The 24544-nt window shown below is 40.4% G+C and overlaps 1 protein-coding gene across 5 annotated transcripts in view; it reads left to right on the top strand.

Moving 5' to 3' along the window:
* The window catches only part of DIO1 (iodothyronine deiodinase 1), a 40174-nt gene that overhangs the window by 3142 nt on the left and 12488 nt on the right, over positions 1 to 24544 (top strand). For 2 of the 5 annotated variants that reach the window (XM_032428531.1, XM_032428571.1), the window contains exon 1: positions 20969 to 21393. The exons of 1 other annotated variant lie outside the window; for it this stretch is intronic. In XM_032428531.1, coding sequence (XP_032284422.1) covers positions 21072 to 21393 — 322 coding nt within the window. In that variant the 5' untranslated portion in view covers positions 20969 to 21071. Of the gene's footprint in view, positions 1 to 20968; positions 21394 to 24544 lie in introns of those variants that run through there. 2 more of the 5 variants (XM_032428560.1, XM_032428550.1) reach the window with 2 other exon arrangements.

Raw genomic sequence — 24544 nt, 5'->3', positions numbered from 1 at the left:
CCTGCCGTTGGAGCACAAAAGCAGACATAGGCAAAAGTATAAATGAATGCGCAGGCTGTATTCCAATAAAGCTTTATTTACAAAAATAGGCTAGAGGGCCAGATTTGGCCATAGCCCACTATTTGCCAACCCCCGTTCTAGATTTACGAAAGTGATGGAGAAAATGTTGAAGTGAAGGTTAAATATAAAAGTATGTGTTGTACCTGTAGTAGTAATATTGTGAATAACACAAAAAACTGAGGAAGTGTTCAAAAACAAGTTCCACATGTCATGGACAAACAAGTCAAATTTTGACATATGTGTTCGTTTTTTCACTTTTATCTTCCTCCTTAACTTAAAGGAAAATATTACCAACATTCATGTCCAAATGATCCTGTTCATCAATTGCAGATATAGGTGAGCTGCAGAAAAGTGTGTGGCAAAAATCAGTGAAAGCATCCTATGAGAATCAATTGGCTATATGGGGAGTGGGAGAGGGAGAAGCAGGCTTTCCACTGAGCAGGGAGCCTGATGTGGGGCTCGATCCCAGGACCCTGGGATCATGACCTGAGCCAAAGGCAGACACTTAATGACTGAGCCACCCAGGCGCCCCTGTAATTTGTAAATTTTTTACCACACATCCTTTATGTCAGTAAAATTTATAACAAACTTACATACAGATATACGCATACTTTTTTTTCCTAAGAGAACCCAGTGGTTAAACATTTAGGTTCAGGCCCAGGTCTCTCTGCAAAGCCCACAGGCCTCCTCCTTCCCTAGCTAAGGGCAGACAGAGAGGCTTGAGGGAGCCCGTGCTCTCCAAACCTCACTGTCCAGGGCTACCACCATGATTCCCACCAACCCTGAGAAACCCCTGCAACAACACCATATTCTTTACATAACCCATGTCCACCTTTGAACAAAAATTGACAGAAGGTTAGTATCTCGACTTTGCAGATATCAAATAAATCTTTAAATTTTTTTTCTTTTTTAAAAAATAGATGTTGAACTATATCAGATGCCTTTTCAAGGTTTAACGAGAAATCATGTGATCTTTCTACTTTAGTCCGTTAAGATGCTGTGCAGTAAAAAATTAACTCAGCAGGTCTGAGTTGTCCATATCCTGCTCTTCAAATGAAAGTTTGTGTCTTGCCTGGCTCCTGGTAGGTAGGTAACTCCTAAGCCCTTGGAATATCCTGCCTGTTGAGAGAGTTCTTGTTTACCTGAAACTTTGGGCCACACCGGATAATTCATGCTAGCAATGTGATGCTGGTGGAAACCTTGGGCCATGTGGCATCTGTTTGACCTCCGGAGGGTTTGGAGACTGAAGGTCAGCCCACAAGGGTCTGTCAGTTGTGCCAATATGATCAACCACCAATAAAAGCCCTGGACGTCAATGCTGGGTGAGTGTTTCTCCATTTTGCCACCCATTTCTTCTGCGAGCATTAAGCAGTATCTATAAACCCCACTGGGTGAGGACAGTTGGAGGCTTGCTCTTGGTCTCTCCTACATCCTGCCTTATGCCCCTTTCCTCTTCTGATTTCGGTCTGTATCCTTTCACTGTAATGTCTTTTCAACTGTATCCTTTCAACTGTAATTGAACCAGAGGGTGGTCTTGGGGACCCCTGAACACAAATGGTTAAACTGCTTGAATTCTGTTGCAGAATTTGTTGAGAATTCTGGGAATTTTTAGATTTATGTCCATAAATGAAATGGATCTATACTTTTCTTGTACAGTCCTTATCCAGCCTTCAAATTAAGGTTATATAGCTTCATAAAATGAATTGAGAGGCATTCTCTCTTTTTCTGTCTTCTGGAGATCTTGTGCAAGGCAGGTATTATCAATCGTTTGAAAGTTTGGTTAAACTCTTTTGTAAAGTTATGTGAGGCTAGGACTTTTTTGGTGGGGAAGATGTAGGATTAGGGTTTCAATTTTTTAAATGGGCATTGGTCTTTACAAATTTCTGTTCCTTTTTACCAATTTCAGTATCTTGATGTTTTTAAAAAATTTACATGTCATCTAAGTTTACTGACATGTCATTCAAATGTCGTTTTATTTTTAAAATCTCTGTTGTGTCTGTTCTTACTAGTGTTTATTTGAGAATTTTTCTTGGTCAGATTTTGTTAGAGATTTATGTATCTTACTCATCATTTCAAGGAACAAGTTTTTGCGTCCTTTTTTTTTCCCCTTGTAGCTCTCCATTGCCCTACCCCCAAATTCATTCTTTTCTTTCCTTATCGTTATTATTTCCTCATGAGGGAGTACTTACTCTGTTGTCCTTTTTCTCATTATTCATTTGAATCATTAGTTCATTTTTCATTCTTTTTTGTTTTATGAAAAACATTAAGAAAAACATTCTTTCTTGTTTTATGAAAAAATATTTAAAGATCTGTGTTTGTTTGTTTTTTTTAAGATTTTATTTATTTATTTGACAGAGAGAGAGAGGGAGAGAGAGAACACAAGCAGGGGGAGCAGCAGGCAGAGGGAGAAGCAGGGAGCCCGATGCGGGGCTCGATTCCAGGACTGTGGGATCATGACCTGAGTTGAAGGCAGATGCTTAACCAACTGAGCCACCCAGGCGGCCCTAAAGATCTGTGTTTTATTCTTAGTATTGTTTTAGCGATGACGCACATTGTGCTTTCATTGTTATTCAATTCTAAATATTTTATAATTTCCCAAATGATTTCCTCTTCAACCCAAGGCTTATCTGATAGCATGCTTTATAGTTTGAAGGTATAAGGGATTTTTTAACTATCATTTTGTTACCAAATTTCAAATTTCATGATGTACAAGTCAGTAGCTATTACTACATTCACAGAGCTGTGTATTCAGCCCCATTATCTAATTTTAGAATACTTTCATCACCCCAAAAGAAACCTTGTACCTATTAGCAGTCATTCCCCAGTCCCCATCACCACCCCACACAGTCCCTGGGAACCACTAATCTACTCTGTCTTTATACAGTTGTCTATTCTGGGTATCTCATATAAATGGAATAGTGCAATATATAGTTAAAAAAATTTTTTTTTTCAATATATAGTTTTTATTTTTTATTTTTATTTTTTTAAGATTTTATTTATTTGAGAGAGAGAATGAGATAGAGAGAGAGCATGAGAGGGGGGAGGGTCAGAGGGAGAAGCAGACTCCCTGCTGAGCAGGGAGCCCAATGCGGGACTCGATCCCGGGACTCCAGGATCATGACCTGAGCCGAAGGCAGTCACTTAACCAACTGAGCCACCCAGGTGCCCCTCAATATATAGTTTTTGAAGACTGGCTTCTTTCACCTAGCATAACGTTTTCAAGATTCAGCCATGTTGTAGCATGGATCGGTATGTCATTCCTTTTTATTGCTGATTAATATTCCACTGTGTGGGAATTCAGTAAAGTGGCAGGATATAAAATCAATGCACAGAAATCGGTTGCATTTCTATACACCAACAAGACAGAAGAAAGAGAAATTAAGGAGTCGATCCCGTTTACAATTGCACCCAAAACCATAAGATACCTAGGAATAAATCTAACAAAAGAGGCAAAGGATCTGTACTCAGAAAACTATAAAATACTCATGAAAGAAATTGAGGAAGACACAAGGAAATGGAAAAACGTTCCATGCTTGTGGATTGGAAAAACAAATATTGTGAAGATGTCAATGCTACCTAGAGCAATCTACACATTTAATGCAATCCCTATCAAAATACCATCAACTTTTTTCAAAGAAATGGAACAAATAATCCTAAAATTTGTATGGAACAAGAAAAGACTCCGAATAGCCAGAGGAATGTTGAAAAAGAAGCGCAAAGCTGGTGGTATCACAATTCTGGACTTCAAGCTCTATTACAAAGCTGTAATCATCAAGACAGTATGGTACTGGCACAAAAACAGACACATAGATCAATGGAACAGAATAGAGAGCCCAGAAATGGACCCTCAACTCTATGGTCAACTAATCTTTGACAAAGCAGGAAAGAATGTTCAATGGAAAAAAGACAATCTCTTCAACAAATGGTGTTGGGAAAATTGGACAGCCACATGCAGAAGAATGAAACTGGACCATTTCCTTACACCACACACAAAAATAGACTCAAAATGGTTGAAAGACCTGAATGTGAGACAGAAGTCCATCAAAATCCTAGAGGAGAACACGGGCAGCAACCTCTTCGACCTCAGCCACAGCAACTTCTTCCTAGAAACATTGCCAAAGGCAAGGGAAGCAAGGGCAAAAATGATCTATTGGGACTTCATCAAATAAAAAGCTTCTGCACAGCAAAGGAAACAGTCAACAAAACTAAAATACAATCGACAGAATGGGAGAAGATATTTGCAAATGAAATATCAGATAAAGGGTTAGTATCCAAAGTCTATAAAGAACTTATCAAACTCAACACCCAAAGAACAAACGATCCAATCAAGAAATGGGCAGAAGACATGAACAGACATTTTTCCAAAGAAGACATCCAAATGGCCAACAGACCCATGAAAAAGTGCTCAATGTCGCTCGGCATCAGGGAAATCCAAATCAAAACCTCAATGAGATACCACCTCACACCAGTCAGAATGGCTAAAATTAACAAGTCAGGAAACGATAGATGTTGGCAAGAATACGGAGAAAGGGGAACCCTCCTACACTGTTGGTGGGAATGAAAGCTGGAGCAGCCACTCTGGAAAATGGTATGGAGGTTCCTCAAAAACTTGAAAATAGAGCTACTATATGACCCAGCAATTGTGCTACTGGGTATTTACCCCAAAGATATAAATGTAGTGATCCAAAGGGGTACGTGCACCCCAGTGTTTATAGCAGCAATGTCCACAATAGTCAAACTATGGACAGAGCCAAGATGTCCATCAACAGATGAATGGATAAAGAAGATGTGGTATATATATACAATGGAATATTATGCAGCCATCAAAAAACCCCGAAATCTTGCCATTTGCAATGACATGGATGGAACTAGAGGGTATTATGCTAAGTGAAATAAGTCAATCAGAGAAAGACATGTATCATATGATCTCATAGATATGAGGAATTCTTAATCTCAGGAAACCAACTGAGGGTTGGTAGAGTGGTGGGGGGTGGAAGGGATGGGGTGGCTGGGTGATAGACATTGGGGAGGGTATGTGCCATGGTGAGTGCTGTGAATTGTGTAAGACTGATGAATCACAGACCTGTACCTCTGAAACAAATAATACATTATATGTTAAAAAAAAAAGAAGAAGAAGAAGAAGAAGAAGATAGTAGGAAGGGAAAAATGAAGGGGGGGAAATCGGAGGGGGAGACGAACCATGAGAGACGATGGACTCTGAGAAACAAACTGAGGGTTCTAGAGGGGAGGTGGGTGGGGGGATGGGTTAGCCTGGTGATGGGTATTAAAGAGGGCACATATTGCCTGGAGCACTGGGTGATATACGCAAACAATGAATCATGGAACACTACATCAAAAACTAATGATGTAATGTATGGTGATTAACATAATAAAATAAAATTAAAAAAAAAATTCCACTGTGTGGATATACTACAATTTGTTTATCCTTCCCCCAGTTAATGGAATTGAGGTTGTTTCTGCTTTTTGGCTATCATGGATAACGCTGCTGTAAACATTCATGTACAAGTTTTGTGAACATATTTTCATTTCTCTTGGGTATATACCTAGGAGTAGAATTGCTGGATCACATGGTTACTTTTCTGAACTAATGCTGTGAAATCTGTATTCTTTGTTGTGTGTGATTACTGAAGTCTCTGCTTGGTTGCTTGAGTAAAAGTTAGCTAATGATTACACAGGTTTCCTTAACTCCCTGGAACGAGTAAGTCTCTCAGACTTTGCTGAGGGGCTCTGTGTCAATGTTGGCTCCAACACTCAGCCACACAGTGGACAGCACTATCTTGGCCTTCCCCTGCTGCTTGTGCAGAGCCTCAAGGTCAGCCAGAGATAGAGATTAGGGCCTTCTTGGGTCTTTCTTGTGCATGCCTACAGCCCCACACATGCACATGGCCTTCTGGATTTCCAGGAATATTTTGGAGCTTCCCCCCACACACAACAAGGACATCTCATTCCTCAGTTTTTCCTTTTTAAATTTTTTTGGTCAGCCTCTTATTACCCCAAACTTGCATCACTACCTCGGGCAATCATAGTGTTAAAAGAGTTGCCACTGATTGTTTCGACAAATGCCCTGTTTTTATAGAGTAAGCTCTGAGTCAGGTCAAATAAAGCCAAGACTTGAGAATGGAGCTTTCCAAGGAAGACGTTAGACAAGTCAAATAAGAGCAGTTCTCTGGGGATGGGACTTTTCTGGAAGAGCTCCAAACGCATTCTGCCACCGGCGTCAACTTGATTGCTACTTTTCACAGCAAACCATGGTTGCGAAGCTGTTGTTTTTCAAGGGGAGCTGGGAGAGGGGGATGGGAATAGAGCAAGTTAAAGCATCACAAAGCTCACTGTTCTTATTAAGATTCAGCTGTTTTTCTTGAACAGACACTTTGAAGATTATTGCAAGCTTTTCTTTGGTTAATTTAAAGAATTCTGAAACAAAGTTGATTTTGACAATTTTTGCCAGTGTTCTCATTGCCTTTATGAAGGAGTGGATTTTCTGAGATCCTTATGCTTCCATTCCAGAAGTGCTGCTAACTCATTTACATTAAATGCAATTATTTTCTATATTTGGACACTTCAATCATCTTTTTTTCACATTAATTATTTCTTTATATCTCCTTTCCTATTTTCCATTAGCTAGGTTAATTTTTTTCTCACTAATTGCCCAAAATTATATATCTATTTTATTTTGGATGTTGCTTCTAGCTCATTTTATTTTTTCCTATCAGTTTATTATGCTTCTTATCATACATATACTATCCTACTGAACAAGAAAATACCTTAGCACATTCTCTAGTATTTTAATTCTGTATTGTTATTATATACATTGTTTGTTCTGATACTTGCTTATTTAGACAATGATAAACTTTACAAACATACTTTACTCATTCTTATTTTCCTTAGCTCATGGCATTTTCCTGGATTCATTTCTCTTCTTGCTGAAGAACTTCCTACAATAATATTTTCAAGATTGGTCTCTGTGTGGTAAACCTTCTAATTGCTATACATGCCTCATAATATCACAGATTTATTTTACCCCTGTGTTTAAATATTAATTTAACAGAACATGAAATTCAGTCACTTTCCTTCAAGGAAGTTCTTTTCCTTAAACACTTGAAAAATATTATTCCATTTTCTTCTTGCCTCCAATGGTTCTTATCATTATTTTATTCTTTTGTAGACATCTGCTGTTTTTCTAGGTGGGACCTGTGTATTGTGTTGTATTATATGGTACCGTATTATATTGCATTGCATTATATTTTTTAGAGAAGTTTCAGGTTCCCAGCAAAATTGAAAGTACAGAGATTTCTCCTATACCCCTGCCCCTACACATGCACAGCTTCCTCCTTTATCAACATTCCCCATTTGTTACAGTTGATGAACCCACACTGACACGTCATAATCATCTGAAGTCCATGGTTTACATTAGGGTTTACTCTTAATGTTGTATAGTCTTTTGGTTTGGACAAATGTGTAATGGCATGTATCCACCATTATAATATCATCCAGAGTAACTTCAATGCCCCCAGGTCCTCTGTGCTCCTCCTATTCATCCCACCCTCCCCCACCGCAAACCCCTGGAAACCCCTGATATTTTTCATTATCTCCATAATTTTGACTTTTCCAGAATGTCACACGGTTCAAATCATACAACGTGTAGCCTTCTCAGATTGGCTTCTTTCACTTAATAATACATATTTAAGGTTCCTCCATGTCTTTTCAGGGCTCATTTCTTTTTAGCATTGAATAATATTCCATTGTCTGGATGTATCTGTTTATTTATCCATTCATCTATTGAAGGACATCTTGGTTGCTTCCAAGTTTTGGCAGTTGTGAATAAAACTGCTATAAACATCTGTGTGCAGGTTTTTGGGTGGAGTTAGGTTTTCAACTCCTGGGTAGATATCAAGGAGTGGGATTGCTGGATTGTATGGTAAGGGTATGTTTAGTTTTTTTAAGAAACTGTTGCACTGTCTTCAAAAGTGGCTGTACCATTTTGCATCCTCACCAGCAAAGAATGAGAGTTTCTGTTGCTCTGCATCCTCACCAGTATTTGGTGGTGTCAGTGTTCTGAATGTTGGCCATTCTAATAGGTGTATTGTGGTATCTCGTTGTTGTTGTTTTAAAGATTTATTTATTTCAGAGAGAGAGAGAAAGCATTAGCAGGAGGGGCAGAGGGAGAGGGAGAGAGAATCTAAAGCAAGACTCTGCACTGAGCAGGGAGCCCAACACAGGGGCTCGATCTCATGACCATGAGATCATGACGTGAGCTGAAACGAAGAGTTGGACGCTTAACCGACTGAGCCACCCAGGTGCCCCATGGATCATCGTTTTATATACTTATTTGTCATCTGTATGTCTTCTTTGATGAGGTATCTGTGAAGGTTTTTGCCCATATCTTAATTGGGTCATTTGTTTTCTTATTGTTCAGTTTTAAGAGTTCTTGGTATATCTTGGTAACAGTTTGTTATTAGATGTGTCTTTTGAAAATATTTTCTCCCAGTCTGTCATTTATCTTCTCCTTCTCTTGACAATGTCTTTTACAGAGCAGAAGTTTTTTATTTTAATAAATCCAGCCTTTTAATTCTCTCTTTAATGGATTTTGCCTTTGGTGTTGTATCTAAAAAGTCATCACCAAACCCAAAGTCATCTATGTTTTCTGCTATGTTATATTCTAGAAGTTTTATAGTTCTGTGTCTTACATTAGGTCTGTGAACTACTTTGAATTAATTTCTGTGAAAGGTATAAGGTGTCTAAATTCATTTTTTTTCCCCACGTGAACGTCCAGTTGTTCCAGCACCGTTGTTGAAGAGACTGTCTTCTCTCCTTTGTGTTGCCTTTGTTCCTGTGTCAAAGATCACTTGACTATATTTACGTGGTTATATTTCTGGGCTCCCTATTCTGTTCCATTGATACTTGTCTATTCTTTTACCAATACCACACTGTCTTGACTATTATAGCTGTATAGTAAGTCTTGAGTTTGGGTAGTATCGGCCCTCTGACTTTGTTCTCCTTTAATATCATGAGACATCTGCTTTTTCTCTCTGGAAACTTACAGAAATTTCTCTTTGTGACTGATGTTCTTAAATTTCACTATAATATGACTAGGTATTTTTTTAAATCTCCCTTTCAATCTAAGGTCTTACATAGTTCTCAATTATAGTGGTTTTTAGTCAGGATTTCACCAAAATATTTCCCCCTTCTATTTGTTTCCCTCCTGGGTCCGTGAATCCGGACAGGTTCGGTCATGTCGCAGTAACTGATGACCCTCCCCCCACCCCCCCAGTGTGTGCTTTGATACAGGTTGTTCAATTGAATGTTTTCCTTTACTGTAGCTGTACTCCTAAGATGGTGTCTTCTTTTTCTGAATAAACTCTTACTCCCCTAGGGGTTTTGGTCTCTGTCCTGGTGACAAATACCTGAGAAAAAAGCCTAAAAAACTGTGTTCTGTGGGATGAATTGGAGGGAAAGGTATGGAGAGCTACCACAGAGTGGAGAGAGCTGCTGCGTTACACTCTCTATCACTGTCCTGGCCCTGCTTATTGTCAAAACACTGTTCTCGTTAGCTGTACCCACCTCGTCCTTGGAGGTATGGAGAGAGATGGCAAAAGTGAGACCACTTAGGGCTGGCCAGCCTGCCAGAAACTGAGTTAACCATGCCTCATTCTAGTCAGGTTCAGGCAGTAGTGATGGACTGGCGGCTCCTACTTGTGTGTGTGTGTGTGTGTGTGTGTGTGTGTGTGTGTGTGTAAGTGGGAGTGAAATGGTCTACCAGTGAAATGTAAGAAACAGCAAAGGACACACAGAAAGATGGTAGTCCACCCTCTCTCCAGTCCCCAGTGCCCAACCATCTTCTCGTCTTAGCTGTCGTCTGCTCTGTCCCACACCCTCACCGAGACCTGCTCCCCCTCTGTTGCCCAGGAAGTTACCACAGTGTTCACGTGAATTTGACAGTTTGATCAACCACTTTGGCTTCTGGGGTGTTTCCAGGTATCTCCATCCTCTTAGGAACTGTAATATTTTCTTCTACATCAATCACTTTTGAGAAGATGGTGCCCAAGACTTTATTTCTATTCTTGTTTTTCTATTCAGACATTATTTATTTAGATTTACCTACATATTTACCAGTTTCATTGCCACTATTCCTGCTGGCATTTTAGATATTCCTCCTGGGAGCATTTTCCTTCCTCCTGAAAACTTTAGAAGTCATTTTAATGAAGTCTGTGATTGTAAACTCAGTTTTTATTTACTCAGGAATACTTTCTTTCATCCCCATTCTTTTTTTTTTAATTTTTTATTGTTATGTTAATCACCATACATTACATCATTAGTTTTTGATTTTCATCCCCATTCTTTTTTTTTTTTAAAGATTTTATTTATTCATTTCAGACACAGAGATACAGAGAGAGAGAGAGCATGAGCAGGGAGAGAGGCAGAGGGAGAGGGAGAAGCAGGCTCCCCGCTGAGCCGGGAGCCTGATGCGGGGCTCTATCCCAGGTTGCTGGGATCGTGACCCGAGCTGAAGGAAGACGCTTAACCATCTGAGCCACCCAGGAGCCCCTTCATCCCCATTCTTAAAAGACAGTCTGGCTGGGCACACAGTTCTAAATTGCCAGTTATTTTTTTCCTCAGTACTTTGAAGATATTATTCCCCTGCCTTCTGATTTCCATTATTGCTCCGAGGACTCTGCTGTGGTGGATGCTGTTGGTGCCCGCCCAGATCTCCATTACTACCTGGTACATCCATTCCCCAACTTATGTGTTGACTGCTAGTGGCTCAGAGCTCCCTTTTTCTCTGGACAATTACCCTCAGCACTCACAAGCCCCCACACACTCTGTCTCTCTCTCAAATAGTCTTTTTTAAAAAAATCTTACTCTGAATTGCTTAATTTCTCTTTCATGTTTTCAAATAACATTTTTTTCATGTTTTTCAAATCCTTTGATTTGTATGGCATCCTAAGTAATTTCTTTATATATCATTCTAGCTTATTAATTCTTTCTTCAGGGGTTCCTAATCTGCTATGTAAACTACCTCTTGAGTCTTTAATCCAACAAGTATGTATTTATTTTCTAAAAGTTCTGTTTGGTTCTTTAAAAATCATTTTGGATAACCTATGAAAGCCTTTTTTTTTTTTTTTTTTTTTTAAATCCAGTGAGGCAAATACTTGAATAGCTTGCTGGTAGGAATTGTCCTGGCTCCTGTGAATGAATTAAACCTTTAATACATAGTTATAGTTATTTAAATAGTCTGTATTTGATAATTCCAATGTCTGGAATTCTTGAGGATTTAAATGTTGTTTTTCTGCTGCCTCACTCATGGTGGTTTGTTTCTTTGTGCCACTCATGAGGATAATCTTTGTGAGCTCATATCAGTTTCATCCTAATCTATGGAAATCCTCAAGGTCTAAATATTTTGTCTTTTCTAAAAGTTCTATTTGGCTCTTTTTTCAAATGTACACAGTCATTGTTGACACCAGGGTGCAGGGGATACCTTTTCAGAGAGGCATGACTATTGCTTCTTCCAGAAGCCAGAAGTCACTGCTGATATGGGACCACTTTCATATCCTTCCAGGAGTCTCTGTCTTAATGCAGAAAACTCAAATCAGCTGCTCTATTCTATAGCCGGTTCAGGACTTCCTTGCATAATCACAGAGCTGATACTGGTGTTTTCCCTCAGTGCTGCTCTAACTTTTTATTTATTTATTTTTTTTTTATTGAGAGAGAGAACAAGCGTATGGGAGAGGCAGAGCGAGATGGAGAAGCAGGATCCCTGCTGAGCAGGGAGCCCGATGCGGGGCTCGATCCCAGGATCCTGGGATCATGACCTGAGCGGAAGGCAGACGCTTAACGACTGAGCCACCCAGGTGCCCCTATGTGCTGCTCTAACTTTTGCATTTGCCCAAGGCCATTTTGCTCAGTTCCCTATTTTGGTTTCACCCAATGATAGTATTTATGTGTGTTTACACTTATGTATTGGTGTTTGGAGATTTTCCTTTATCTTCTATGAAAGTAGCACATTAAAATAGTTTTTTCATGGAAAATTTAGTTGTTTTGTGAGCAAAAAGCTGACATACTGCTAGAAATGAATTTCTCAACTATTTTTTCTATTATTCAAAATTCCAAGCATGTACAGAAAATAAAGGACAATACAGTGAAATCCCACATACCATTACCCACATTCACTTACCACAATTTTGCCATCTATCCTCCTTTTCCTTCTTTCTTTCTATGGTTTTGTGAGCTCACGTTTTAAACTTAAATATATGTATTTTAAAGAGAAACTTCATATCAACTCCATGAAATGGAAAACCCTGATCTCTTGCCATTATAAGAATATATAATAAATACAAGGAAAATCAAAGTTATTAAAAATTAAGAAAATGAATAATAAAACATAAAAGTAATAATTAATTGATTTATACAAATACATATCTAAAAAGTTTTTCAGTGAGAATAATGGAACAACATGTGATCAATCAGTAACAAACATATATTAAGCTCATTGTCCCTTCATTTAAGATAAGGATTAGTTTCTAGAATAATAAAATGATTCTGTCTTTTGGTTTCAATATTATAGCACCAAGAATCCCAACTCCCAACACGTATCTGCAATTGGAAAGGAAGGGCAAAACATATTTAGTCCCTTCCTAGGTTTCAGTGATACATATTTATACCTACTTTACATTATGAACAATTGTCGGCTTCTGAAGTGATGGTTAATGTATCACTGAAAATGACAGAAGTACTGAAGTTTTGAAATATTTATGGGCAGCCTGTGTAACATGGGTATCACAGATCCAGCCCAGGGTTCAGTGATCTGTAAGAGGTCGCAGAGAACTGAGCATATCGTCATACTCATAGCTATGCTTTCACAGTGAAAGAATACAAAACAACATCAGCAAAGGCACATGGGGCAAAAGTCCAGAGAAAACAAAGTTGTGACAACATGTGTGAAATATTGTCTCCCAAGGAAGCTCATCAGAGACTCAGTTCCCAAGGTTTTTATTGGAGGCTGGTCACATAGGCATCTTCTGGCTAGCACGTACCTAAGTTCCAGATTCCCAGAAGGAAAACAGGTGTTCAGCATCAGGTGTTCACATTGTTTTCATAAACAGTTTATGCACAGAGAACCACAATTATCAGTGGTGAGAACCCTTCTAAAATCCCAAGTTCCCAGGCGCTACTAAAGGACCAACCTTACAAGCAGGACTTTTTAAGGATAGTAGTCTCAGGTCTGCTATGTTAACTCTTTTCTGAAGACATAGCTCATCACTATACTATCTACTTTGGTCTTATCCTAAGTGATAATATCGATGAAATCATAGTTTTGGTGTGATTTTTATAGTAATACAAATTGAAATAAATATAGTAATACAAATTGAAATAAATATATAACTATTAAAATTTTAAATGTTGGGGCGCCTGGGTGGCTCAGCTGTTAAGCATCTGCCTTCGGCTCAGGTCATGATCCCAGGGTCCTGGGATAGAGCTCCGCATCGGGCTCCCTGCTCCGCGGGAAGCCTGCTTCTCCCACTCCCACTCCCCCGGCTTGTGTTCCTGCTCTCACTATCTTTCTCTCTGTCAAATAAATAAATAAAATCTTTAAAAATTTTTTTAAATGTTAATGTGTGTACCATCTCATACCCATTGGGATGACTACTTTAAAAACAAAACAAAAAACAGAAAATAACTAGTGTTGCCAAGGATGTGGAGAAATTGAAACCCTTGTGCACTGGTGGTAGGAATGTAAAATGATGAAGCCTCTATGGAAAACAGTTCCTAAAGAAATTAAAAAGTGGAATTACCATATGATTCAGCATATCCACCTCTGGGTATATACCCAAAAGAATTGAAATTAGGATCTTAGAGAAGTATTTGTACACACATGTTCATAGCAGCATTATTCACAATAACTAAAATATGGAAGGAACCCAAGTGACAATCAACAGATGAAGGGATAAGCAAAATGTGTTATATACATACATTGGAATACTATTCAGCCTCAAATTAGGAATGAAATTCCTCAATATGCTACAACATGGATGAACCTTGAGGACATTATGCTAAGTGAAATAAGTCAGTCACAGAAAGACAAATACTGGAATCATACTATGTATGATTCCACTTATATGAGGTACTTAGAGTGGTTAGATTCATAGAGACAGAAAATACAATGGTGGTTGCTAGGAGCTGAGGGGAATGGGGAATGGGGAGTTATTGTTTAATGGGTGTAGTTTCAGAATTGCAAGATGGAAAGAGTTATATGGGTGGATGATGGTGATGGTTATACAATAATGTGAATGTTTTTAATACCACTGAACTGTATGCTTAAAAGTGTTTATGATGGTAAACTTTATGTGTTTTTGTATTTTACCACAATAAAAAAATCAAAAGCAAAAAAGTAATAGGAACAGTGATTATAGATCATATAGTTCCAGTAACTGTTTACATAATAACTCTATTTTTTTAAAAAAGTAAAGAGATGGAGAAAGACACACTATGCCAACACTAGTCAAAAGACAGCTGGAATGGCTATATTAATTTCAGACAGAGCAAACTTCAGAGCAAGAAAAATTATCAAGGAAAAGGAGGAGCATTACATAATGATAGGGGGTCCATTCTCTAAGAAAACATAATAATCTTTAATGTGTATGTGCCTAACAGAGCATCAAAATGCATGAGGCAAAAGCTGATAGAACTGAAAGGAGAAGTAGATGAATCCACTATTATAGTTGGAGACTTTAATACCTCTCTATCAGAAATGGACAGATCTCACAGGCAGAAAATCAGTAAGGACATAGTAGAATTCAAAAGAACCATTGGCCAAATGGACATAATTGATATTTATAGACTACTTCATTCAACAACGGCAGGATATTCATTCTTCTCAAGCTTACATAAAACATTCAGCAAGATAAGCCACATTTTGGGTCATAATGCATACCTTAACTAACTTAAAAGAATAGAAACCATACAATATATGCTCTCAGGCCACAGTGGAATCAGACTAGAAATCAATAAGAGAAAAATACCTGGAAAATGAGAAAAGAAGAAAGATCTAAAATTCATAATCTAAGCTTCCACTTTAGGAAACTAGAAAAAAAAGGGAAAATTAAATCCAAAGTAAGCAGAAGAAAATAAATAGTAAAAATTAGAACAGAAATCAATGAAATTGAAAACAGGAAATCAATAGAGAAAATCAAGGAAGCCAAAAACCAGAGGTTTATTGATAAACTTCTAGCCAGACTAACTAAGAAAAAAGGAGAGAAGACACAAATTTATAATATCAGAAATGAAAGAGGGAACATTACTACAGATCCCATGGATATTAAAGGGATACTATAAATAGCTCTATGCCCACACATGTGATAATCAACATAAAATGGACTAATTCTTTGAAAAATACAATGTGTGAACACTCATACCAGAAGAAATAAACAATCTGAATAGACCTGTATCTATTAAAGAAATTAAGTCTATAATTAATAACTTTTCAAAACAGGAAAAGCCCCAGGCCCAAATGGGTTCATTGGTGAATTCTACCAAACATTTAAGGAAGAAATTATACCGATTCTCTACAATCTTGTCTAGAAATTAGAAGCAGGGGGACTAATTCCTAATTCATCCTATGAAGCCAACATCACCCTACTACCAAAACCAGACAAAGACATTACAAAAAAAGAAAATTACAGACCAATATTTTTCTTAAATAGAGATGCAAAAATCCTCAACAAAATATTAGCAATTTGAATCCAACAATGTATAAAAAGAATTACACCCCATGACCAAGTAAGATTTATTTCAGATATATAAGGCTGGTTCAATATTCAAAAGTGAATTAATGCAATCCATCACATCAGCAGACTAAAGAAAAATCACATGATTATAGCAATACATGCAGAAAAAGCATTTGACAAAAATCTAACACCCATTAATGATAAAAACTCTCAGCAAACTAGAACTAGAGGAAACCTCCTCAATTTGATAAAGAACATCTACAAAAAACCTACAACTAACATCATACCTAATGGTGAAAAACTAGATGCTTTCCCACTAAGATCAGGAACAAGGCAAGGATGTACCCTGTTGATTTACAACCTGGCCCCTTCACAGAGGGCAAGGAGAGACTGAAGAAAGAAGCAGACTATTCCAGATTGGTAGGTAACAGTTTCAGTAAGCAAGGGAACTTACTTACGAGGCTTGTTTTTGGACAGCCACAAGAGAAGTAGATCTTGGGGTGCCTGGATGGCTCAGTCGTTAAGCATCTGCCTTCGGCTCAGTTCATGATCCCAGGGTCCTGGGATCGAGCCCCATATCAGGCTCCCTGCTCCACGGGAAGCCTGCTTCTCCCTCACCCACTGCCCCCTGCTTGTGTTCCCTCTCTTGCAGTGTCTCTCTCTGTCAAATAAATAAATAAAATCTTAAAAAAAAAAAAAAAAGAGAGAAGTAGATCTCTATACCAGATCTTAAAAGTTTGTATAGAGGCCTTCACTGGGTTCAGTCACGTATACCATCCAGATTGTCTCAAGGCTGTGTCCTTGGGCAGCTTCTAGCACAGGAAAGGCAAATGGCACACACATTCCGAGGATAGAGGAGGTAGTAAGGAGCCTCTGATTGCCCAGGCCCAGCTCGTGAGTCAACTGGCAGTCATGTCCTCCCAATAACGTCTGCCAATGTCCCTTCTAATACGTCTCTTTTTCAACATCATACTGGAACTAGTCCTAGAGAATGCAATAAGACAAGAAAAGGAAATAAAAGTTATACAGATTGGGAAAGAAAAATAAAACTGCCTTTGTTCACAAATTGTATGATTGTTTATGTAGAAAATCTGAATGAATTGGCCAAAAAACTCCTGGTACTAATAAGTGATTATAGCAAGGTCATAGGATACAAGGTTAATACACAAAAGTCAATTGCTTTTCTTTTCTTTTTTTTTTTAAAGATTTTATTTATTTATTTGAAGAGAGAGACACAGCGAGAGAGGGAACACAAGCAGGGGGAGTGGCAGAGGGAGAAGCAGTCTTCCCACTGAGCAGGGAGCCCGATGCAGGGCTTGATTCCAGGACCCTGGGATCGTGACCTGAGCTGAAGGCAGACACTTAACAACTTAGCCACCCAGGCACCCCAATTGCTTTTCTATATAACAGCAATGAACAATTAGAATCTGAGATTAAAGTCATAATACCATTTACATTAGCACACCCTAAAGTGAAATACTTAGGTATAAATCTAACAAAATATGTAAAAAATCTATACAAGGAAAGGAGGAACTTTAAAAATGGAGAGATATTCCATGTTCATGAACAGGAAGACTCAATATTGTCAAGACGTCAGTTTTTCCCAACTTAATCTATAGATTCAACACAATCCCAATGCAAATCTCAGCAAGTTATTTTGTGGATATCAACAAACTGATTCCAAAGTTTATATGGAGAGACTAAAGACCCAGAATAGCAAACGCACTATTGAAAAATAAGAACAAAGTTGGAGGACTGACACTACTTGACTTCAAGACTTACTATAAAGATACAGTCATCAAGACAGTGTGATATTGACAGGAGAATAGACAAATAAATCAATGGAACAGAAAACAGTACCCAGAAATAGGCCCACAGAAATATAATCAACTGATCTTTGAGAAAGGAACAAAGACAATACAAAGGAGAAAAGACAGTCTTCAAAAAATGGTGCTGTAACAACTGGACATCCACATGTAAAAAAATGAATCTAGGCACAGACCTTACACATGTCACAGAAATTAATTCAAAATGAAACTTAGACCTAGATGTAAAACACAAAACTATAAAACTCCTACAATATAACATAGGAGAAAACCTAGATGACTTTGGGTTTGGCAATGACTTTTTATTTTTTATTTTTATTTTTTTAAGATTTTATTTATTTATTTGACAGAGAGAGACACAATGAGAGAGGGAACACAAGCAGGGGGAGTGGGAGAGGGAGAAGCAGGCATCCCATGGAGCAGGGAGCCCGATGTGGGGCTCGATCCCAGGACCCTGGGATATGACCTGAGCCAAAGGCAGACGCCCAACAACTGAGCCACCCAGGCGCCCCTTGGCAATGACTTTTTAGATACAACACCAAAGGCACAACCTGTGAAAGGAAGAATTGATAGGCTGGACTTCATTAAAATTAAAAAGCTCTGCAAAAGATATTGTCAAGAGACTAGAAGACAAACCACAGACTAGGAGAAAATATTCACAAAAGGCATAGGTGATGAAGGGCTATTATCTAAAACAAAGAAGTCTTAAAACTTAACAATAGAAAAAAATGAACAAACTGATTTTAAAATGAGCGAAAGATTGGAACAGACACCTCAGCAAAGAAGATATATGGATGGCAAATAAGTATATAAAAAGATGCTCAATATCATATGTCATTAGGGAATTGCAAATTAAAACAGGAGTGAGATACTATTACACATCTGTTAGAGAGGCCAAAATTCAGAACACAAACACTAAATGCTGGTGAGGACATGGAACAACAGTAATTCTCATTCATTGCTGGTGGGAATGTAAAATGGTGCATCCACTTTAGAAGACAGTTTAGCAATTTCTTTCAAAACTAACCATACTTTTACCATAAGATCCAGCCATTGTGCTCCTTGGTATTTACCCAAATGGGTTGAAAACTTATGTCCACACAAACACTTGCACACAGTTGTTTATGGCAGCTGTCTAAATCCATTCATGCTGCTATAACAGAATACCATACTGGGTGGATCACAGACAACAGAAATTTATTTCTCACAGTTTGGGAGGCTACAAAATGCCAGATCAAGGCACCAGCGGATTTGATATCTAGTGAGGGCTCACTTCTTGGTTCCTAGACAGGAACTTTGTTGTGTCCTCACATGGAGGAAGGGGTGAAGGTGCTCTAACCCATTCATTAGGGTTCCATCCTAATTACCTAATCACCTCACAAGGCATCACGAAAAACCAAATGCCATCACTTTGGGGATTTGGTTTCAACACATGAATTTGGGGTGGGAGAGGGGACACAAACATTCAGTCTATAATAGCAGCTTTATTCATAATTGCCAAAACTTGGAAGGAACCAAATTGTCCTTCTGTAGGTGAATAGATAAACTGTGGTACATCCAGACAATGGAGTATTATCCAATGCTAAAACAAAAATGAGTTATCAAGTCCTGCAAAGAAATGGGGGTCTCTTAAATGCATATTACTAAGTGAGAGATGTCAAACTGAAAAGCCTCCATTCTATATGATTCCAACTATACGACATTCTGGAAAAGGTAAAACTATGGACACACTAAAAAGATTAATGGTGCCAGGGGTTTGGGGAGAGGTAGGGATGAATTGGAGGAGCACAGAGGATTTTAGTGCCTCAAAAATTTCTTTATGATACCATAATGGTAGATACTTATCATTATAGATTTGTCCAAACCCAAAGATTGTACAATACCAAGAGTGAAGTCTAATGTCATCTATGGACGCTGGGATAATGATTCGTTAACACAGCCTCATCAGCTGTAACACATGCACCATCCGGATGGAATATGGATAGTAGGGGAGGCTGTGCGTGTATGGAGACGGGGGGTATTTGGGGACTCCCTGTACTTTTGGCTTAATTTGGCTGTAAATCTAAAACTGCTTGAAAAAATACAGTCTATTTAAAACAAACAAACAAACAACAAAAATACTTTGTATGGCAAAATGCTATGTACACATGAGGGGTTATTACTGCTTAAATAGGCAGGTACTGTACATTGGGGGCACAGCTTGGCATTTACAGGGAGATGCTTAGAAACAGAACATCTTTTGGAGCTGTTTTTTTCTTCTCTGAATAAAGTTAGTGTGCTAGAGGCCAAGGTTAACACCTTTATGACTGTGGCAGCCAGCTTTCATGTGTTCCTTCCCTCTGCCCTAACACACAGGTATGCAAATGCATCAGGGAGGGGTAAACTTGAAGCTTCATGAACTAATTCCTGAGAGATAAGTTAACTGCAGAACTGGCCTTCAGCCACTTCCCCTCTCTGGGCTTCAGTTTCCCTGCTTGAAAGGAAAGACATTTTAGATGTTTTCTAAAACACTTTCCAGCTCTGAGCTTCTATTAGTCTTCTTTTAATTTCTCCAGGGGCCTGTGCTTTCTCTGGCTTCTAAGCTTCTGGGCATGTGGTTCCTTCCACTAGGACCACTGTCCCCACTTGCCTGGCTGACTGTTTGCTGTTCTGCCTTTCTGGTCTCAGCATAGGTATCACTCTGGGGGAAGTCCTCTTGACCCCTCTACACAGATTTGAGTGCCCTTCTCCATGCTAGCAGACCCTGACTCATCCTCTGTTTCTGTGCTTAATATACTAAATGATAACTTTCTGTTTATTTGTCTCTTCCCCACACTAGACTGCCACACTGCTGAGTGCAGAGTGTTGTAGGTATCACACACACACACACACACACACACACACACTACAGGGAGTCTCAGGCCCAGATTTTCTTGGGGATGGCCCAGCTCTGTCTCTGCTTGGGGAGCTTCCAGACCCAAATCCTCTGGGTCGGACCATGCCTCCAGAAACACTCCACCACCAGCTAGAAGCTGTGAGTGGGAAAAACATCTTTCATTCGTAAAGGAACAATTTACGTTATTAAAAGAATCATTACTATTAGAACTTACTTGCAATAAAGCCTTTCTAAAGGGCCAGAGTCCCTTTAAGTGTGATCTTTTTACATAATTGTTTTTAAAAATTTATCAGAGGGAAGATTTAAGATCTGCAGTCTCCCAACCCAAGGATCTCTCAAAGGTTAAGGCAAAGGATCAGAAATGATAATAATTATAACAGACCTTTGAGCACTTGGTTTGGAATTTTCCATTGCATTGACAGGAAGGCAGACACCTTCTGTCCTGGCACCTTCCTGCTGTCCCGGGTTGGCTTCGTCCACCCTGCACCTTTGTTCAGCTCCGCCCAGTACCGCCTAGCTGTAGCCTCTCTGCCCACCAGCCTCAGAGCCGGCTCTGGTTGTGCCGAGATGGGGCTGCCCAGGCCAGGCCTGTGGCTGAAGAGGCTCTGGGTCCTCTTGCAGGTGGCCGTGCAGGTGGCCGTGGGCAAAGTGTTCCTGATACTGTTTCCCGAGAGAGTCAAGCAACACATCTTGGCCATGAACGAGAAGAACCCCCACTTTTCCTATGACAACTGGGCCCCGACCTTCTACAGCATGCAGTATTTCTGGTTTGTCCTGAAGGTCCGATGGCAGCGACTAGAGGACAGGACTGAGCCCGGGGGCCTGGCCCCCAACTGCCCTGTGGTCCGGCTCTCAGGACAGAGGTGCCACATTTGGGACTTCATGCAAGGTCAGGAGATGGTTACGAGCTTGAGATGTGCTTGGAATGGGGGTGCAGAGGTGGGTGGGGAGGTGGGTGGGAAAGTCCTGAATTCTCCTACTCTAGCTGCTCCTTTTTTGGTTTCTTGTCCTCTTCTTACTTCCTGAAACTGGGACTTCTAGATTCTGTTCTTCTGAGCAGCATCACCACCTTCCCAGGCCCTTAACCCGCAAGCCAGCCATACTGGCCTTCAGCTCCTTCTACACACTCTTCATTTAGCCCCTCGTTCAGGCTTAACATCCTCAACTTTTCTTTATTGCGCCTGACCTGGTAGGTAGTTACGTGTGGGGGTGTTTGGTTAATGTCTGCTGCCCTCACCGGCCTGCATGCACTATGCAGCTGGAGCCCGTGGATGAAGCCCAGGCCCAGCCTTGTGCTCAAGGTCCTCCCTGGGCCAACTCCCGCCTCCCTTGCCGGTCTCACCTACAGGCTTCCCCTCAGCTCGAGCCTCCAAATGAACTCTTGAGCCTGGCACGTCCCTTGTGCTCTCCCTTCTCTACCTTGCTGATGTTGTTGGCTCTTCCCCTCTATCACCCACAGTCCAAAACCCCTCATCCGCAAGGCCTGCTCTCCCGCCCCCCTTCCGTGAGGCCGTCTCGGATCCCTACAGCTAGGAACGCGCTCTCTCTCCGGGGCTCATGGCTCTGCATCTGCCCCTCTCCTCAGACTCTGATTCTTCCCACCCAGCATCTGGCTGCCAAGCACAAGTGTTTTCTTCCCACCTGATGGGGAGCCTCATGACAGAACTGTGTCTGATTCACCTCTGAATTCCCAGCACCTAGACCCAGCAGATAGAGTAGAGAAGGTCCCTGAGGCAAGTTGGCTAATCTAGTGTTTTTCAAAGCATGTTCTTTGGAAGCCACATCCCACAGATACGCTTTACCACATTGAGTTTCCTGGTTGAAATAGCTTGGGAAACCACGTACACCATACCCTCCTCTTGGAAATTCAGAGAGCACACGAGTATTTAAAAAGCTCTGAGAAGCCTTGAAGCTTAAAAACAAGCAAAACTTGAAAAAACTGACAAAACACTGACTGATTTTCCTAACACACAACCCCTAACTCTCCACCTGAGGAAATGCCCATCATCATCACCCAGGTTCCAAAGAACACCTTTTGGGAAACGTTGGCCTAATCCAACCCTCTCACTTTAGAAGGGAGATGGAGAACACTGAGAGGCAGAGAACAGAGCCAGTGAGTGACCAAGTCAGACCCAGAATTGGACTTCCTCATCTCGTTCTTTCCAGTGCACCTCAGCAAACATTCCTGAGCACCTCCTCTGTGCCCGGCCCCCAGCTAGATGCCAGGAACTCAGAGTTAGGTAAGAGCTTGCTCCTTCACTCGAGGAGTTTAGGGTTTCATCGAACAAACAGATGTCATAAACAAATCCTCACAGTTCTGTGAGACAGGGGAAGCCGTAAAGGTATAAAGTCTGCCTGCGGGGCTTGGAAGGTTTCCTGGAGGAGGTGGTTTTGGAATGAGGCTTGAAAAATGAGAAAGATCTTTGTAGCTTGGGAAGGGAAAAGTGTTTCGAGCAGAGGGCAGGGCAAGAGTTTTCTGCTCATGACTTTACAACTGCAGGACACAAATGACCTCCTTTTATTCAACATCCACTAAGTGACCATGATAACAAGAGCAATGAGAATAACCGCTAACTTTTATTGAGCGTCTACTATGTGCCAAGCACTGTGCTAGAACCAGGCCAGTTTGCCAAATACCGATCTAGTGACCAGTTCCATGAAAGCCAACTTGCCTCAGGGCAGTTCACAGAATGTACTTGCTTCTCTTAACTGTTCACTTTTAGTGGACCGGTTTACGTTTTAAAGACTGTTCTATTTGTCTCTGCTCCCTGCTATTGCTCCTTAGACTGAAGAATAGAAAGAGAGGGAGACCAAGAGACAAAACTCTACCTGTAAAATAGAGTTGGCTTTTGGCTTATTGACCCAGAAATAATGGTACTGACTGGTCCTGAAATAATAGATACTGGTGGTACGGACATCAACATGACTGGTCTCTGCCCTGGAAAATCTCAGGGCCTGGAGGGGGAGATGGTGTAGTGAGAGAGGGAACCAGAGGGTTCTGGAAGAAGTGGGATGGGGTAGGGAGGCGGTCAGAGGAAGGCTTCTTGGAGAAGAGGATGGTGAGCTGATTGTCTAGGGGCAGTGAAGCCTTGGGATGGGTGGGGAAGAGGGGAGCGGGGAGCAGAGGAGGACAGAGGAGAGGAAACACAGAGGGCTGAGATGTGGAGGAGCGTGGGTCAGTTTTGGCAGAATTGGGGCTGGGGGGGGGCATGAAGCTGGTGAAGAATGAGGCTGGACACATCATCAGAGACCAGCGTTTAAGGGATCTTCTGTGTCTTACTGAAGAGGGTAGACTTCATCCTGAGGGTATTGGTGAATTCTAGAAGGATTTTCAAGCAGGGTGTTAACAATGATCAGTTCTGCTTAATAGAAAGAGATCCTCTAACTGCTTTGGAAACCCATCAGCCACTAAAAAGCTCTGATGTATGCTTTGAGTATAAATCTGATTTTACAGCCACAGACCAGAAGGTCTAGAAGGTCTAGAAGACTCTATGGATAATCTAAAGCAGTTCTTTCGTTTTTCACATGCAGAGGCCCAGAGAGGTAAATTACTTGCTCAGAGTCAGTTGTATGGCGAGTTCTTGTAGAGCCTGAACTAGAACTTGTGGCTTCTGACTCTCAGCTAGTGGACTTCTTATTATTGGATAAGACAACAGAGGCTCAGCGGAATTCCCAGCCACCTTCTATCCTCTGCGTGTTCACACATGTGTACACACATGACCTACACACACTCCCAGACACACATGCAGAGCAAAACACTGGTGTTTAACTGGTATGTTGTGGTAGAAGGCAAGTCTGGATCATTTATTTTCTAGGTACTTGGGAGTTAATAGGAAACTAGATTTATTTCAGTCCCTGTTTATGATCTTCTAAAATCTCCCCAAGTGTACCCGGGAGGTGTCATCTAGCAATGATAAATGGGCTTTCTCTGCTGAGAGAGCCTGGCACAGGCCTTAATTTACTGGCCTGGAGGTCATGATGGGGGGTTCAAGTCCAGCTACTACAGAGCTCTCTCCCCATTTCTACAGACAAGATGGACT

This window comes from Phoca vitulina, unplaced genomic scaffold (genome assembly GCF_004348235.1).
Source record: "Phoca vitulina isolate PV1807 unplaced genomic scaffold, GSC_HSeal_1.0 scaffold2, whole genome shotgun sequence".
Lineage (NCBI taxonomy): Eukaryota > Metazoa > Chordata > Mammalia > Carnivora > Phocidae > Phoca > Phoca vitulina.
The sequence above is the reverse complement of the archived record's forward strand: the minus strand, read 5'-3'. Positions and strand labels throughout refer to the sequence as shown.